Below are 19950 nucleotides of genomic sequence, written 5' to 3' on the forward strand. Positions count from 1 at the left end.
AGACGCTTGCGTGTCGCGTGAAAAATAGGCGTCGGTTCTATTTCTAGAATGCACGCGTTTTCCACGCGGCTCGTGCAGCGCCTGAGACGCGCGTCTCACACAGGCAGTGTGCAAACTCTAAACTGTTAACATGGGAGCCGAAATAAAAACGGACACGCCACGCAGCTGAGACGCTTACGCCACGCATCCAGTGTTTCACCGGCCTTATCCAGCGGATGTGGGCGTTTCACAGGTTTGTATGGATCGCCTCACATTTGCGTTTGAATAGCGCGGTCTCCGTAGGTGGAGTCACATTAAAACTTAATTAGCTGAGATGAGAACGACTGACATCTCTCTCTTTACATACATATTATATAAACTGTGAATATTAGTTTTTTACAAAAATGACTTCATTTAAAAGAAGATAATTCAAGCTTCATGCCTGTGTGTCTGTATGCCTGTTTGACTGAGTATTCGCTGAGTTACAGTTCATTTTCGGACGCGTTTCAGAATTGACTTCACTGACGGAGAGTAGGCAGAACTCGCATCATGTTTATTTTTCTTTATTTAGCGAAAAGCACAACACTTTGTTTTTATTATGAGCATACACACAAAAAAAATACACACTAAACAGGATCGATTGATGTATAACACAAGCATATAAGATAAAAATTAATATTTTTTTATTTATTTTTTATTTGCACTCATACGGAAAAAAACGCGCGATAGCCGACCCCAGGGGGTTAAGTAAACTTAAATTTTACATATATTTAAGCAGATTGAACACAACCAAATTAAGTTTGGACAAAATGTACAGCAATTGTGTTGTAAGTAGGGGTGCACCGATCCGACTTTTTCAGTCCCGATACCGATACCGATGCCTGGGCTTTGTGTATCTGTCGATACCCGATACCGATCCGATACTATAGTTGAATTAATAATAAACTGTATACCTTCCACCTTATACCTTCCTTGAAGAGACTAAAGGCACCAGACTTTACTAACTAAACATAACTAAGACAAAATAACAGATGTATGTAATGTGTTGTATTCTTATTTATTTAAAAAACAATTGTGCATTCAAATCGAAAATAGAATATAATCAAACTTCTTTAAATAAATGTAAAAAAAATCAAATTAAAATGTAGCGGTGGAAACAAAAAAACTGTGTTTCCAAAAATTTTAAACATGTAAAAATATAAAGTGCAAAGTCCTGCAACAGGAATTTAAAATGCAACATATTAGCAGCTGAACCTGAGAATAAAAAAATAAAAAGTTGGTCGAACAACAACTTGATCACACATACAAATAATAATAACCAAACATTGTAATGTGTGTCACACCACCATCACAAACATGACCTGTGAATGCTCACTTAATCAGCAATGGCAAATTTAAATGTCAGTTTTAATAATCATTATGTTTCATATTTTTAAAAATGAAAACAAAAAGAAGCAGGGTTGTGTTTTATATTTCGTGTTGTTAATATGCAGTAAAGATAATCAATGTACGCGTTTGCCTGAACCACATTTATGTGGCCATTAATATGTTTAAGATTTATTTATTTTTTTAAATGAAAAGAGGCAGAGTGGTGTTGTATAACATACTTCGTTTTATTTTTGGCTAAAATATACATAAAGAGATTCTCGGAGTAGCCAGAGCGAGCTGAGTGACGCGATCAAGAACGCATGCTGTTCCATTTGCAGAATAACCGGACTCGCGTCCTCTCGTCCTCGGGAGTTCGTTCTCCTGAGTCGAACTTGGCAAGCCCGAACTACCAAGGAGGACGCAAGTCCGAAGTTTGCGTACTTGGTATTGAGAAACGGCCTCTGGCTCGCTCCATGTTGCTTCTAGCATGCGACACGCGTGAAGCTGACGAATGACGTAGATTCTGCTGCGACGAAAAAAATAAATAAAACCTGGATCGGCCCGTGGGTTTGTTATTTTTTCCGATCCCCGATCCAGCTATTTTATCAGTATCGCGGCCGATATCCGATCCTAATATCGGATCGGTGCACCCCTAGTTGTAAGCTCATTTTAATGAAGCAATTTGAACAAGCAGCCAAAATATTTTTTTTTCAGTGCAATATATTAAAAGCATCCCAGAACAGACTTACTGAAATACTAACAGAAATGAAAGACTTTGCCTTTAGATTAACTTTATATTTTCTTACAATTTTAACATTGTTGCATATTGTATGCTCACATCTTGAATGTTCCAAAAGGAATGTTCCAAATCGATCCTTAAGCATTTGACGATCTGCAAATCCGTCGATCTGGGCTTTGTTTATAAAACAATCATCGTCGAATTGCAGGGAACAAACAGTCTTGCACAACCTCCGTTGATGCTCAGAAAAAACAAACTCCATCCACTGTTCTCTTAACGCTGGGTTCTTTAGAAATCTGTGCAGGGATGTCTTGCCCTGGCAACCAAAAACCCACTTCTTTGGTGACATTGACTTCCCTAAAGCCGAGCATAGCACTTTGATGGGCGTACTGCTTTCGCTCTCTTCTCTCTCTGGTCTACGGTTGCACGGTTGCGGGCAGAGAAGTGCCCTTAGAACCCATATAAGGAAATTCCGCTACATCTGACATACTCGAAAACTGTCACACATGCCCATACTCGAAAAAAACATTCCGAAACTTGTGACAAACCGGAAGGAGCATTTTTGGAACAGAAATACTCCTTCAAACGTACAATTTAATTTTTGAAACTTTGTCCATGTTTAGCATGGGAATCCAACTCTTTAACAGTGTAAAAAACTCAGTATGCATGAAATAGCATTTCACCCCCCCTTTAAATATTTCAAAAACAAAGGAGATGTGTATTGATTTTAGGAAGGAGTCTTCAGTGAGTGTGACGAGTGTTAAAGGGTAACTAAACCCTAAACCAACTTTTTTTATTTAATGATCTGTAAGAATGAGGCTTTATTAGTGCTGTTCATTGATTCGAGTAACTTTTTTGACATTTGGGTATAAAGTGTTTTAATTTTACAATATATGGTGTAAAAACGTCTGAGTGCTGCCCTCTTAAGTTTGAACGGTGGCTACTGCAGTTGAATTTTCCTATTGGATGTTGCGTTGGCAAGTGACGTAAAAGGTGGCAGGTGACGTAAGCAGGTTCCAGCTCTACCACGCCCCTGGTGCGAGCTCACCACGCCCTTGGTATGAGCTAGCGTAGATTTATCTGTGTACAGTGGTCAGGAGGGTACGTACTAGGTTGCTGGTTGCAACAGCACTGCTGGACTGCATAACTTTCCAGCAGACTTGGAAAATAGGCGCCAGTGTTTGCATGCACTTGGCCTGGAAGGCCGTGAGTGTGAAACCTGCATTTTCGCGGGATTGCTTCTCCAACGCAATAGAGGTGGAAATGGGCTTTCAGCTCGCGCTGAAAAGCGACGCAGTGACAAACACTGCTCCTCCTGCATGGACTCCACCACCGCAGCGGCGTCTTGATGTGAGTGATCATATATATTTTAATCACAATTTATGGTTAGGCTAAAGTTAATCCTCTGGGGTCGACAAACGCGTCGGCGCATTTTGCTGGATTTTTTCACATAGCGGCAAAATATGAATATGCCTATATAGAGAGCGCGCGCTATTGATATCAACTTGATAAAACTCATCAGATGCATGTACTTTACGTCATCTTGCGACCCTGTGAGCAAACTCCATTTTAGAGTCTGACAGCAGATCTCAGGTGCACGCCCCCCCCGCTCACGGTTCGTCCCCTCTATCTCCGCTGGGGTCTGCCTACTTTTCTAGCATTTTTCAAATATTGACAGTGGGTGGAGTCAGGCTCTGACCAGGGGTTTAGTTACCCTTTAACCCTCTGAGGTCGACAAACGCGCCGGCGCGTTTTGCTGGATGCTGGAGCAAGCAAACCCCCGATAGATGTAGTAATAGGTCAGGAGAAGTACCCTCTTGGAAGTGGCTTGAGCTACCAGGTAAAGCAGATGTAAAACTGTTAAAGATAATGACTCATTTCTTATCATTGGCAGGGAGACATTTTATTAGTCACATAGCCAACATACATTTGATTTCATTCACAATAACAACACAGTAATTGATTTATCAACCATGTCAGTTAAAACATAAAAACATTGAAATTCAGGAGCTTATCTTAGCTGTGTGTACAGACAGATCAGTGAGCTGGATCCTATGCTTTTATAATGTTCGGCTGGAAATTGGACAGCATACAGACCACAAACCATACCTGATTTATGTTTCCAAGCCTGACATTAGGGATCCATCCAGAAACCATTTTAAATTTCTTCACTTTGGCTATGGCTCTTTCTACATGTACTCGGTGTTTGGCTATTTTCTTTGTCATCTCAACGTCTGTAGCTGGCATCTGACTAATTGATTTGGCAAAGGGGGGAATGTCCAAAATAAGCCCAAGCTCCTTTACATCCTTCTCAATAAGAAAGATGACCACCATGAGCCCGTCACCTGCCTTATCCACCATGAGCCCGTCACCTGCCTTAAGTTAGCCACACTGAAGCAGACCTTTCAGTAAATCTTTGATTCCACATTGTCTAAATATCTCTTGGTCTGAGATTGATCCCATGTAAAGTATGGATACAAAGATAATGGCGCCATGAGGATCACAGGAAATAAGGCATTTAAGTGTGTTGGCAGATTTGTAGTTTGAGTAAGTCTGACTTTGAAGCAACAGTGATGTTGGTTTTTCTGTATCTTAATCTCTGTATCATCAAGAACTGCAAAGGTTGTTGGGAACTCTGCTCTGTAGTTGTCAGGCATGTGTTCTGTTATGCTGTCCCTGTGTGGCCAAATAGACATGTTGCCTAGTCTACCATACATGAAATCAATCCATGAATTGAATAAAGTACTAACAGTTCATTCTGGAACTTGAAATTTGAAGGCCAGCTTTTTCAGATCAAAGTTTTGCCTCAGCTTCATAAGCACGAGTAGGAACTGTTGTCGTAAAGGCATGAGGTTGATCTGCTGATCTACTCTGTGGTATGTCACAGGGCTAAGTGTTTGTGTGTCTGTTGCAGTGCTGGGTATCCTGAAAAATGCACACAGCTTGTTGAACTAATCATCATAACTAACTAATCATAACTAAAACCTGTGCAGTACTTAAAGTACTCAGGCACACTGCAGTTAGATGTAGTCTCTAGTGTGAGTTGGTAATGAGCTTGAGTGGGTGTGGTGTGGGTGAGATGCTTGATAAGTTTTAATCTCTTCCCTCAGCAAGGCATTTTCTTTTTCTTTATCGGCAAGTTGCCTCTAATCGATTTACTTCCTCTTCCTCTTGGTCCTCTGTGCGATCCTGGTGTGGATCCTCTGTGTGAATCTGGTCTGCTGTGTGAATCTGGTTTTCTGTGTAAAAACATAACAATGAAATTATTAAAAGGCCTAGTAAAAAAAAAAAAAAAAACAGGAAACATAATGTAAATAATAAATGTTTTTTTCCCCCTTCATTGCATACAGCTCCCACTATTGGACAACACTTCACAAGCATCCTCCCAATCAAACTCCACTGACTTCCCAGCATTCCCTTTGCCACCACAGCCAGGCTCTTTCTGTACTGTCCTTAATGAAGTGCAGATGGAAAGGTTCAGTACCATGGTAGTCTCAAAACCTGAGGCAGAGGCACTTGAGAAAAACACCAGACAGCAGAGTAGCAACACTATCTGGCATCATGTCCACTCTTTTCGCCTAACCTCATCCTCCTTGAAGAGAATATTCTCTAGAAGAGCCGACTTTGAACAACTTGCCACCATCATGCAGAGGAAGAAGAAGAACATTATGACAAAAGCCATGAAGAGAGGCCCGGAGCTTGAGACAGCCGCTGCAGCCCAGTATGCTGTCATCACTGGTAATGAAGTTCAAGTGTGTGGGTTTGTCATCAACCCTAACACCCCCTATTTGGGTACATCCCCTGACAGAAGGGTTAAGAGTGGTGAGAATGAGACCTATGGACTTCTAGAAATTAAATGTCCAATGATCAGTTACACCGATTGCCAGTACCTTAAACAGGTTAGTAATGACACCTACAGGCTCAATTGTACACACGAATACTACTTCCAAATCATGGGACAGTTGGGGATAACTGGGATGCCATGGTGTGACCTTTTTGTGTTATGTGAAAGTGACTATCACCTGGAGCGAATTTGGTTTGATCCTGAGATGTGGAGGAAAATAAAAGATAAACTTGACTGGTACTTTTTTGAGTACTTTCTCCCTACAATGTGCAGTGAGAGTCCGCAACAGTCACATGAACTGTAGCCTACCTGTTTCAATGACCATGGACAACTCCTCTGATGTGGTATCCTGCACTGATGAGCCTGATACTGTGGAAATGCCTCTGTAAATACATATGTGAAATCGATTAAAGTGTTTGATATTATTCTGATACTGTGGAAGTGCCTCTGTAAATACATATGTGAAATTGATTAAAGTGTTTGATATTATTCTGATACTGTGTTATGGCTGTAATATTCTTTTTGCAATTTAATTATTTTATTATAACTCTTACCTTTTAGTCGGCAGTCTTCGACCTTTGACTGCACTTCCATCACCATGAATAGCAGGGACTGGATTTGGGAATTCGGGACTTGGTTCCCCATTGACAAAATGCTGAAATAGTAATGTAAAATATTGTTGGACTGTGGCAACACGGTGGCGGTAACGTTAGTCATCTTCAAAACTACCACAACAGCGTGTCTGTAACATTAACGTAAGGTGTTTGTATCTTCAATAATAAAGTTAGTTAACATCCAGCCGCTAGTCAAAACATACAATCCTGACTTACGTGAAAACTAAACTATCGCTAAGCTTGCTTGCTAGCACCTTGATTCTTCATTAATTAGGGTAGAGAACCGAAATCATAACCTAAAACATCATAAAACTGTCTAACTAGTATAACTTCACAGTAAGGTTAAAAGCAAAATTTACCTTAGAGCACACAAAAGTGTGCTTGTTAATCCTTGAGGGGTTTAGCTGACTGTGAGGACGTCCACACAGTTTAATCCAAAGACGACACTTGTCAGGATTTGACTTCGGTTTTGGGAAGGGAAAAAAACTGACACCCCCCTCCAGCCTCTCTGGGAAACGCGTATCTGTGTTTCAAATGCCCCAGGCACAACGTTTAACCATATTTTTGATAAAACTACAACGGTAATAGCCTGCCAGGACCAAAAATATTAGACGCCTGTGTTAAAGTCAATGGAGCGCTGTGAAAAACTGTCGGACCTCTGTGGGAGCTCGTTCTTGGCTGTGCTGTGATTGGTCAATCTACATTCTAGGGTGTGGCTTAGCCAAAGGTGAATTTCAGGACAAAGTGTGATTAATTTGAATACAGCAGAAGTGCAGTTGTATCATTATTTTTGTAATGGGAACTGCAGACCAGGTTACAAATTACAAATAGGTTTTTAGACTTTAAGACTTGATCTCTGACAAAAACATGATCACTTAGTCTTTGCTGTCTTTCCCCTCTTTTTTAAAGGTTCAACTGCAGATGACAGGCAAGCTGCTCTTGATTACACAGAGGCCAGCCGCAGACTGAAGAACAAATTAAAACGGGACTATGGGCAGATATTGGTTGGTAATTCACAGACGGGTCATCTGGAAAACCTGAACAATATCTACACTGATTTATATGTGGTGGAGAATGAGACTGGAGGAAGAGTGAACGAGCACGAGGTGAGACAGATTGAATCAAATCACAACCGGCCGACTGCCAATGAGAAGCCAATCAAGTGTAATGACATGTTTAAAAGAAACACAAAGGTACTGACGATGGGGATCGCAGGAGTGGGAAAAACTGTCTCTGTCAATAAATTCATCCTTGACTGGGTTGAAGGAAAAGAAAATCAGGAAATAACCTTCATTTTTCCTCTGCCATTCCGTGAGCTAAACCTGATTACAGAGAACTGCAGTCTCATGGAACTGCTTCACGAACACTTCTTTAGTCCTGATAAACTGCCCTCTCTTCCTGAAGGTGACAGTAAGGTCTTGTTCATTTTTGATGGACTGGATGAATGTCGCTTCCCTTTGAGCTTTACAGAGGGTGGCAGATTTACAGATGTTCACAAAAAAACAACAGTGAGTAAGATAGTTACAAGCCTCATCAAGGCACATCTCGTTTCCTCTGCTCTCATCTGGATCACATCCAGACCAGCAGCAGCCAGTCTGATTCCCCGAAAATACATTAATCAGATGACAGAGGTGCGAGGATTTAACGATGAGCAGAAAGAGCAATACTTCAAAAATAACAGCAGTCCTGAGGTTGCTGGGAACATCATCAGTCACATCAAGAAATCCAGGAGTCTGTACATCATGTGCCACATCCCCGTCTTCTGCTGGATCTCTCTTATTGTTCTTCAGCCTCTACTGGCTCAAGAGAGAAGTAACAAAACTCCCACAACTCTCACAGGGATGTACATAAGCTTCTTAATTTCTCAGAAGCAACAGATGAAAGAAAAATACAACCGTGATAATCCTGAACCTAAAGACAATGCAATGTCTTTTGATCAGATTATTCTGAAGCTTGGAAAACTGGCCTTTCAACAGCTGGAGAAAGGAAACCTGATTTTCTACAAAGAAGATCTTGAGAAGTGTGGACTAGATGTCAGTGAAGGATCAGTGTACTCTGGGTTATGCACTCGAATGTTTCAGGAGGAAAGGGCTTTTTCAGACACACACATTTACAGCTTCGTACATCTCAGTGTACAGGAATGCCTTGCTGCTCTCTATGTGTTTTTTGTTAACAAAGACAAGAAAGCAAACCCATTTTTCCCATTCTGGAAAAAAATGACACACAAACTCTCCAAAAAAACCCTGTTTCAGCTTCATAAGGCTGCAGTTGACAAGGCTTTAGAAAGCAAGAACGGACACCTGGACCTTTTCCTCAGGTTCCTCCTGGGTCTCTTACTGGAGTCCAATCAGACTGACCTGAAGGAACTACTGCCAGGACTGGAACTCAAAATAGAGAACGTTAAAGACACTGCTGACTATATCAAAAAGAAAATAGAGAAGGAGGAATCAGTAGAAAGGACCATCAATCTCTTCCACTGTCTGAGTGAACTGAAAGATGACTTTGTGGAGGAAATCCAGAAGACTCTGAGCTCAGGAAATCTATCAGCACAGAATCTCTCCTCTGCTCAGTGGTCTGGTCTGGTGTTTGTGCTCCTGATGTCAGAAGAGACTCAAGAGACGTTTGAACTGCAGAAATACAGAAGATCTGATGAAGCTGTGATGACACTGCTGCCGGTGATCAAAAACACCAGAAGAGCACTGTGAGAGTCTCCTTTACATTAATTTATATACACTGTTAGTCATTTTAATTGGGCTTAATCTTACACAGGTAATTTGCTGGCCAAGAATCTTCAGAAAAAAAAAAAAGAATAAATACAAATGTATCAATGTGTGTGATGATATTAAATACCAAAGTACCTCCATTATCAGGCAAGTTGGGTCAGGCATCAGGCAAAACTCAGCAACCTGAGTTTTAACCCATTTTATTATTCCTAATTTTATCATAAATTAAATAAACTAAAAAAATTTAAATAGCCTACATTACTTACAGTTTGCGTCGTCGTTGTTGAGCCCAGAATAGTCCACACGGCCTTATCTTGTACAAAAGTTTTCTAGCAAAGCCAGCATCAAACTGCGATTGTTCTCAACTGTCACTCATCCTTGAAATGTGGAGAACACTCGCTTAAATTAACACTGCCGTGACTGGGACGTCCGCAAAAAATAAACTGCATCCATCTTCCCCTGACGTCTGGATCTTTCAGCAGCGTATATTATTCAAACATGTTGTTTGTCCACAGCCAGGAACAGCACATCTGCGTGACATCGCAATCTTCTTGTAAACAGACCCACTCGCTGCACGTCGACTGAACACATGTGAAGCGCGTGACAGATGCGATGATGAAATGAGGCGTAGTTATCTTGCGCTTGAAGCATAGTTGTCTACGCTGGAGGCGGTCATATGCAAACGACTGCTACGTCACTTCGTACCGTGAAGTCACTTCAAACCATGAATCCAGAACGAGCTGTATTTAGAGCTTGATTAAATGAATGATTTGTTTATAATGGGGAGGACGTCTTAAGCTATGAAACTTGCAGGACGTTTTAATGGTACAAAGACCTCTTATATACCAAAAGATCAAGGCAAATTTGGTTTCTCATGTCATGAACCCTTTAAGAATGCTAAAATGTATTGTATGTACATTTATTAAATGTATTGTAGCTTGGCCGTCTGTGCCACTGCGCATTTTTCTCTTATCAGCCCGTGCACCATAGCTATATGTGTTAATATATTATGTTAAATATCCGAAAATGGCTTCTTTTATAAAACTTATAATTATAATTAATAACTTATAATATATATAAATTGCTTGAATTTAATGGATCTGAAATAAAAAAATCACAAAATAATAATCAAAGTTTTATTAACAGTTACATAACAAAACATAAAATATTTTTAACAGTAAATATAAATAATAATACCAAATAATATTATTCTTTAGTAAGTTTTATGTTCCATCAAATAAAATCGTTTTTCAAAAGTTGTGCAAAAAAAAAAAAAAATCTAAAATTTTGGAGATTTTTGCAGAACAAATGTTACATATTGCAACTTTGGTGTCCTCTCGTATAGGGCTGTCACTTTTGAGAAGTTTTATGTTCCATCAAATAAAATAGTTTTTTAAAAGTTGTGCAAAAAAAAAATCCAAAATTTTGGAGATTTTTGCAGAACAAATGTTACATATTGCAACTTTGGTGTCCTCTCGTATAGGGCTGTCACTTTTGTGAAAAATCCTGTTAAATTTTTGAGACATAAGTGTTCATTGAATCGTTAGTAAATTGCCTATATTTGGCGTTGATCCGTTTTCAACACCAAATATAGGCAAATCCACGGACAACTAAACAGGCATTAGGACGGACGTAAAGAGGGCGCTTGAGACGCGCACAAGTCAGGAATGTGGACTGCCATAACATCAATGAAAAACATTACTGAAGGCTACATATTATGCAGAAATAGGCTGTGTGTGTGTGTGTGTGTGTGTGTGTGTGTGTGTGTGTGTGTGTGTGTGTGTCAGAACCTGCAGTTGCTGTGTGACATGCGTTCGCTGCGGGCGTATCGTGATGAGCTGGACGCGCTCCGAGAGAAGGCCGTTAAAATCGATTCCCTATTTTCGTTTTCGAAACTTGTGTTGGTTGGTCCGATCGATAGTGCATTAAGTGACAGCCCTCTGACATGCTTAATCTTTGATAGGCAGACGCGTGATAACAGCTCGACAGTGAGTGAAACCTAAGCGCTTGCGCACGGATGGGAGGCGCGGGTGACATTCATTTTCGGTTTACGTTTTCGGCTGTTTTTTTTTATTTCGGCCCGAAACCGATAATGCCATTTTCGGCCGAACATTTTCGGCAGCCGAAATTTCGGTGCACCCCTAATATTTACTTAATAGACAGCCTTCTTTTTTATTCCCATTATACTCTCTGTTGTCATTGTTTCTTTGTCTGCACACCTGTCGTGGAGTACACGAGTGCAGTATCAGGCCCGATAACGATACTGTTATCGGTATAAGTGCATCCCTATTGCTTACATCACTTTAGCCAAAGGTTTTTCCAAATTATTTTAAACACTACCTAAGAAGCATTACTGTTGCATTATTGTTGTTTTCTTCTCTTCACAGGCTAAACAGCTGTAATCTCACTGATCAGTCCTGTGAGAGTTTGTCTTCAGTTCTTCAATCCTCAAACTCCTTTCTGAGAGAGCTGGACCTGAGTAACAATGACCTGCAGGATTCAGGAGTGAAGCTTATTTCTGATGGACTGAAGAGTCCAAACTGTCACCTGGAGATACTGAGGTTTGAGTTAAAATACTTTATTTTATAGCAACGAGTTAATTATTAAATATCCCACTGCTAAGATTTATTCTGTATGCAATTACATTGTGTTTTTCTTCTTCAGATTTCCCACATGTAATCTCACTGCTCAGTGTTGTGAGAGTTTGTCTTCAGCTCTTCAATCCTCAAACACCGCACTGAGAGAGCTGGACCTGAGTAACAATGATCTGCAGGATTCAGGAGTGAAGCTTCTTTCTGATGGACTGAAGAGTCCAAACTGTCACCTGGAGATACTGAGGTTTGAGTTAAAATACTTTATTTTATAGCAACGAGTTAATTATTAAATATCCCACTGCTGAGATTTATTCTGTATGCAATTACATTGTGTTTTTCTTCTTCAGATTTCCCACATGTAATCTCACTGCTCAGTGTTGTGAGAGTTTGTCTTCAGCTCTTCAATCCTCAAACACCGCACTGAGAGAGCTGGACCTGAGTAACAATGACCTGCAGGATTCTGGAGTGAAGCTTCTTTCTGATGGACTGAAGAGTCCAAACTGTCACCTGGAGATACTGAGGTTTGAGTTAAAATACTTTATTTTATAGCAATGAGTTAATTATTAAATATCCCACTGCTAAGATTTATTCTGTATGCAATTACATTGTGTTTTTCTTTTTCAGATTTCCCACATGTAACCTCACTGCTCAGTGTTGTGAGAGTTTGTCTTTAGCTCTACAATCCTCAAACTGTGTCCTGAGAGAGTTGGACCTGAGTAACAATGACCTGCAGGATTCTGGAGTGAAGCTTCTTTCTGATGGACTGAAGAGTCCAAACTGTCAGCTGAAGATACTGAGGTAAATGTTTGTAAAATAATTAATGAAATACTATCACAATAAATGATTTTGTCACAGAATGTGACATCTGCTCTCAGTGGAATGCAAGAACAAGAGACAAAAACAACATTTGCAGGAATGGGATTTTTTTTATATATTTATACAGATGTCCATATTTTCAGAGTTGAGAAGTATGACCCATGTGGACTGCATAAGTCTGAGAAAAATGTTGTTGGGGGTGGAGGGACGGCAGTGGACTGTATGAAGATTGAAGTACTAAAACTGTAAAATGTTGCTTTTTCAAATACATCCATTTCATGCATGGTTTGCTTCCGATAGCACTGAAGGCTAGTAGCACCATCTAGTGGCTGTGTATGGGACACCATGAACATCTCAGCCAGGGTTCAAAATTAACACCACATGCCAAATGGCGATTTTATCAAACAATGATACTCACGAGTTGGCTAGCAATCTCTTTCTCAATTCTAGCAAGCAAGCAAGCAAATTTATTTATATAGCACAATTCATACATTGACACAATTCAGTGTGCTTTACAAAAAATAAATAATAACATTTATAATAATACAAGATACAAAAGAATACATATAAAAATTAAAAATGGGATAAAAACAGTGTGATTAACCCTCTGAGGTCGACGAACGCGCCTGCGCGTTTTGCTGGATTTTTTTCACATAGCAGCAACATAAACTTAAAAAAATCCGTCATTTATGGTCATATAAATAAAATAAATACATGATTATAAACTATAGAGGGTCTTCTTTTTTTGTGTACACTCACATTAACATCAAAACCTTGTTTTTATTTTTAAATAAATAAACTAAACAGGGTGCGCTTTCAGCTCACTCTGTCTCCGCAAAAATCTTTCTGAAACAAGTCTGGAAAATGAACTGAAACTCAGCTAATACTTATCACACAACCATGAAACATGCGTCTAAAGAAAGCTTTAAATTTCTACTTTTAAATAAAACAATTCACATTCAAAACAAATATTCTCCTGCAATGTAATCTGTATGAAACTAAAAAGAAAAGTACAGTTTCTCCCGTCTCATCTAATTAACTGTAATGAGTTCACACCCACTCACAGAGCGCATAAGATAATGTGCTGAGGTGATCTATGCAAAATAAGGTAACGCCCCCTGAAATGCCTTAAAACCAGCAAGTTTCATTCATTCACTTTCCTGCGCCGTTGGAAGATGACACGGTTCACTGGTGAAGAAGCCCTTCAGCTAGTCCTGGATAGTGATGACGAGTTCACTTTTTCCTCAGAAGAAGAGCGGGACTCTGACGACGAACGTTTGTATTTTGAAGAGCGACTTGATCCAGCCGTGGATAATATTTCGGATGAGTAAGTCTTTTTAAATTTACTTGCATAAGTTGACAAGCTATTTTATATAAACGTAGGCTACATATTTTACTGGTTGGACCATTTTGATACTTGTCATTCAGAGTAATTTATATTTAAATGGTCTAGGCTATGCTGTATAAAGTAGGAGAGAGTTTTATGCAGTCTGTTTTCTTTCGTTTTTAGTAGTTTTGTTCAAAATAACACATTTCAAGCTTTCTATATATTTCTCTGGTATTTTAGGCAAAGCTTATGAGTTTGGGTTCATTTATGAGACGAGCTCCAGTTCACATGCCGACACGGAGCTCTATTGCCTGCTATTTTTAATTCTTATGTATTAAATACAGGCATTAAAATTGAGATACAATTAATACAAAACGAAATTCACTTTAAAGAAAGGCTTTATACAAAAAATAAACCTAATGAAATCAAAATCTTGTCTGCCCACTCCCTTTGTCTCGCGATTGCGCATGATCTTAGATCATGGCCTGTATGAAAGTTAGAATTTTGAAATTAATTTAGAAAATATTATGTATGTTTAGATTATATTTTGACTAGTGTTTATGCTGCCTCATTATCATTAAAAGTGCTTGCAAATATCAATTGCAAATGTGTGTATGTGCTGAAATGTGTAAATATGCCCAGCTGATGAATTGCAAATGTGTTAATGTTTGCGTTGTGCTATCTCCGTAATGGCCCATTAACACGTAATATACGCCTACAGCACGTGTCTACAATTATTCGCATCAGTTATTCATATAGACTAATGGTAATATACTTTGAAATATTTATGTTATAATAGTTTTCAACTTTAAAAAAAAAAAGGAATGTAGCTGCATCACCTTCATCTGCAACTCGGAGGGCGCGCAGCAACACAGTCGAACATCAGAAAGAGTAAGTACATATTTACCCATGTTCGTTCAATTTTTTTTACAATATGAGCCTGTATGACTTTATTTTTGGAGGTTGGTTGATAATGTTACATATTTTTTCTTTGTGTTATCTTATCAGCATGCTAATGTCTATCAGTTGTGCATGTGCTGGAATAGTACTCTAAAATATATGATAATAATAGTTTTCAACTTTTTTTGAAAGGAATGATGTAGGTTCTGCAACTCGCACTAAGAGGACACGCAGCAACATAGACAGAAATCAGAAAGAGTAAGTACATATTTACCCACTATTTTACAGATGTTAGACCTGATGTTGTTTTATCAACATGCTGACTGTCCATCAGTTATGCATGTGTACTTAGTACTTTGTTCAACCTTTATTAATATTAATAGTATTATTTTTATAGGAATGTGGTAGCATCACCCTCAGCCTCACCTGCAACTCGCACTAGGAGGGCACGCGACAGGTGTCGTTCAGTTTTGAGAACAACTGAAAAGTAAGTACACTTATTCCCTTTCTTTCAGATATTAGTATAATTCTTTTTATATATTCTGGTTTTACATAGTCCATACAAACATTATGTGTCTGTATAGCTTTGCATCTGGCCAATGTTACTTTTAATGACTGAAATGCAGTTGTTATATTTTGTGTAATAAACATGCTCACAGTTGTTTGTTTGTTTTACAGCTATAAAAGTGATGGTGATCATCAGACACCTGTTGCAAAGAGGGCCAAGACAAACATTCAGACAAGCAGCAAGCAGTCTACTCTGTCATTCCTTCACAGATCACATTTCAAAGACAGCTCGATCATGCAGGTTTGCGCTGCACAACATCAGGAAGATCAGGCCTTTCCTAACTGAGCACGCAACACAACTCCTCGTCCAGGCCCTGGTCATTTCTAGGCTTGACTACTGCAATGCTCTTCTGGCCGGACTTCCAGCATGTGCAACCAAACCTCTACAGATGATGCCTGAACCTCGTATTCTGAGCACTTCTTGCGTTGTTGTTGTTTTTTGCCTCTTCTTGATGACTCGCTTAATTTTAGTCCTAATTTGTAAGTCGCTTTGGATAAAAGCGTCTGCTAAATGACTAAATGTAAATGTAATGTAAATGTCATGGCAAACAGAGACTGACATTGATATGGTTTCACAGACTCTGAGATTCCTGCCTGCACGGAAACCTGGCCCACAGCTGAGTCCTGCTGACGCACACACTCCTCTGAGTCTCTTGAAAATGTTTTTTTCTGAGAATGCAGTGTCAACTCTGTGCCACAACACCAATGCTCAAGCTGCTGGTGCAATTGCTAAAGGCCGCAAATATAAATGGACTGATGTCAGCATCAGTGAGATGTACCGCTACATTGGGCTGCTTTTTTACATGGCTATGGTGAAGATCAGCTCCATCAGCGACTACTGGCAGCAAGACAGTCTTTTCTCTTTGCCTTTTCCTGCCACAATCATGTCCCGGGACAGATACCGCACCATTTCATGGAATGTGCACATGAGTCACCCAGATGCAGATAAGGAGAATGACAGAAAGAGGGGCACACCTGAACATGACCGGCTTTTCAGGGTCAAACCTCAAAATTTCCTCAAACTAATCAAACGAAAATCATAATACACGTGATTAACGCATTCATTTTAATTTACGGACGAGCCCCCATTTGTTACAGCCGGCTCTCAAGCTGCAACAAAAAGGAGACCAGACGCGCCAACTCTCAGCAAAACATTTATTGTAACGCAAGCGAAAACCAACATAACATAATAAAGAAATGTGTCAGGGTCGGACAGGACAGCAAAACGCAGACTGACGAAATCCATGCCGGAGACCAAACGTCCAAAAGAGCCACTTCACGAACAGTCTCCACTGCATTTATTCTGCCTCCAACAAGTGTCAGGTGTGTCGGCCACGCCCCCTCCAGACGGCACCTAAAAACATACACACCAACCACACCTCTACGTACAGCCTAGGCTGAGACGTCACATGGACAGTATTCGTCATGCTTGTAAAGCCATCTATCATCCTAAAATAAACTTAGCTGTCGATGAGAGAATGGTGGCATGCAAAGCACACACAGGTATGACACAGTACATGAAAGCCAAACCAACCAGATGGGGTTTCAAGTTGTTCTTGCAGACTCATCAAATGGATACACTTTGGACTTTTCTGTGTACACAGGAAAGAACAACTTTCCCACAGGCCATGGACTGTCACATGATGCTGTAACATCTCTTTTGGACTGTAAAGTTTTAGGCTCTGGGTACCATGTGTACATGGACAATTTCTACACAAGCCCAAAGCTCCTCAAAGACCTGTTTGCAATGAAATTTGGTGCATGTGGGACTTACAGGGACAACAGGAAGGATTGCCCACGTGATGCAACTAATTCACTCTCCAAAAAATCTGCCAGAGGATCCATCAGGTGGATTCGGGATGGCCCTCTTGTATTTGTTAAGTGGATGGACACACGAGAGGTATCTGTCTGTTCCACCATTCAATCTGCTTATACTGGTGAGACTGTGCAGAGGAGGGTGAAAACACAAGATACATGGAGGACAAAGACATTTCCATGTCCTACACCTGTGACTGCATACAACAAACACATGGGGGGTGTGGACCTGTCCGATCAGCTCTTACAGTACTACACTGCACAACACAAAACAATGAAGTGGTACAGAAAGATCTTTCTACACTTCTTGGACATTGCTGCCACCAATGCTTTCCTTATCCACAAAGAGCTATGTGGTAACATGACCCATAAACAGTTCATGGAACAGCTTATTGCAGAGCTCTGTGGTGTGTCACAGAAGGTAGCACCAAAACAAACCAGTAGTGACCATGTGCCGGTTTCAGGAGCTGAGCTGAGCTCAGATGCAAAGAACATTTGCACAGTTGGTCGCAAGAGCTGTGTGCTTTGCAAAGGACAGCTTGGTAAAAGGCAGGACACACCTTGGAAATGCCAGGCATGTAATGTTCACTTGTGTCTTCAGCTGAACAGGAACTGTTTTCAAAAATGGCACCAAGACATGCAACTATATTCTATCTGCCTTTATTTTAGTTTATTTTGCTCATTTTGCATTATTTTGCTTTATTTTGCTTAGAGCCCGCCATCAACGGGGCATAGGCATTTACTGTGAGATACCTGCAAATTTAGAACATTTAGTTCCTCCACATAGAGGAATTACAATAAAACAGATTGAAAAACAAAACCTTTGAATCTCCTCTTCTTTGTTCAGGCACTTGATGGCCCATTAGCCACTGGGGGAGTGTATGTCACACCCCTGGTCTGAATCTCATTAATATTGATGGGCCTATACCCCTCCCATGCATAAACCTCTTCTGACAAAAAAAACTGTTTTACAAGGTTTAAATCAATGTATTGTTTTATGCGAACGATTAGGCAGGATGATTTTCACATCATTTTGAAGAAAAAACTCTAGGCGACAATAAGTCAAAAGTCTTGTGGACACATATTTACTATATGTTTTGTGGTGTTATTTCAGCAACTTTTTTTTTTTTTTTCAAATAACCACGCATAAACATTATTCTCTTAAAAACACAAAGATTTACAAGCATGTTGATCAGATATGATGGTAGCCCTGTTTGTGCTTTATAGAGTGAATTTACACCTTTGCCATTAACATGTTTATAAATAACTGAAAAAACAACAAATGTCAGAGCATGTCAGAACACCTCCAGGGCCCAGAAAACCCCTCAGACTCCAGAGGGTTAAGTATAAGTTCTCAGTCATAAGCATGTGGAAAAATAAATGTTTTTAACCTAGATTTAAATATCGACTTATAAACTAAAAGCACCAATTTGAAATCTATTCTGTAACTGACTGGAAGCCAATGCAAAGTTTTAAGAACCGGAGTAATGTGCCCTGTTCTCTTAGTCCTGGTTAACATTCTAGCAACAGCATTCTGAATAAGCTGCAGCTGTTTTAAATGTAAGATCAGAATCTATCACAACCAATTCTAATCAATTCTAGCAATAAATGTTTGAGACAATTGGATATGGCTTAATATGAATTTTGAAGGTTGTGATGTAATTATATAAACATGGCCGGATTTACTTCATACTGTGACATAGGCAAAATCAAATTGGGGCCCTCCACACCGCATGACCAAAACCGCTACTTTGAAAGGAAATGGGGGAAAACACTTTAAAAAAACAATTGTCAATGTGATATTGTGGCTTTATATGTGATCATATACTTGCATGTGTCACTATAAACTTTACCAAAATCAATCTCAAATGAAGTTGGGAAGTTTTTGTCCAGTGAATGATGTGTTTTTTCGTCATTAGAATGGCTGCATCTGAGGCAGTCAGTCCGTCACATTTTCATCAGCTTAAAGGTTATGAAGATTATTGTAGCTATGTGGCCGCTGATTTTTTTCCGTTTTTCACGATAGAGATGGGACGGAGTTAAGAGGTTTAACTGACAGTTTAAGGAGACAATGGAGTTATGAAAATTGGTCACAAGCTCTTTTTAATACCTCTTATTGGTTAAATAGCGGTAACCCACAGACAGACTAAAGGTATACAAATTGTAATGATTTATGTTAAAAAGGATAAAATTTAAATTGTTTTAACTTATAAAGTAATTGTCTTATATAGTTTTGGCATTAGAGTGAAATTATAATAATAAAAAATATATATTTCTCCCCATTGTATTTGGGGAGATTCTTGCATTCGCATGAATGTGAAAGCAACACAGACTTGGGTGCGCGCTTGTTCAGGAAGTTTTAGCTGATGACGATGTATTTAGTTCAATAAAACACTTGTAGGGGCTGATAGTGTTGATGATTTACCTTGGATATGGGCGAGAGTGAGCCTGCAGTGTATTCGCACATAGGCAATCAGAGCAACAAATTAATGGCAATCCACTAGGGATGGGCATTTTTCTAAAAAATGTATTTGAATATTTGTGCTCATAAAAAAAATTAATAAAAAAAAATTAATTTATTTAAATGTAGTTTAACAAGAAAGACAATATTTTTTAATCTTTACGCCACCCTTTCTGAAAAAGTTTATGATTAGCAAATATACA

At 39.4% G+C, this 19950-nt stretch overlaps 1 protein-coding gene and 1 long non-coding RNA gene across 2 annotated transcripts in view; both read left to right on the plus strand.

Annotated features, from left to right (window-relative positions):
- LOC311289860 (NACHT, LRR and PYD domains-containing protein 3-like) overlaps positions 1-19950 on the plus strand; it is a gene marked incomplete at its 3' end in the record, with an annotated part of 146449 nt that overhangs the window by 68389 nt on the left and 58110 nt on the right. Inside the window, exons 3-7 of the mRNA XM_084408105.1 lie at positions 7454-9245; positions 11655-11828; positions 11932-12105; positions 12209-12382; positions 12486-12659. Of these exons, the coding sequence (XP_084264231.1) occupies positions 7454-9245; positions 11655-11828; positions 11932-12105; positions 12209-12382; positions 12486-12659 (2488 nt within the window). The remainder of the gene's footprint in view (positions 1-7453; positions 9246-11654; positions 11829-11931; positions 12106-12208; positions 12383-12485; positions 12660-19950) is intronic.
- Positions 14752-15330, plus strand: LOC311289619. Its single transcript, XR_014627175.1, has 3 exons — positions 14752-14895; positions 15097-15162; positions 15302-15330. It is a non-coding gene; the product is annotated as an uncharacterized lncRNA (long non-coding RNA).

This window comes from Rutilus rutilus (assembly GCF_951802725.1).
Source record: "Rutilus rutilus genome assembly, chromosome: 4".
Taxonomy (NCBI): Eukaryota; Metazoa; Chordata; class Actinopteri; order Cypriniformes; family Leuciscidae; genus Rutilus; species Rutilus rutilus.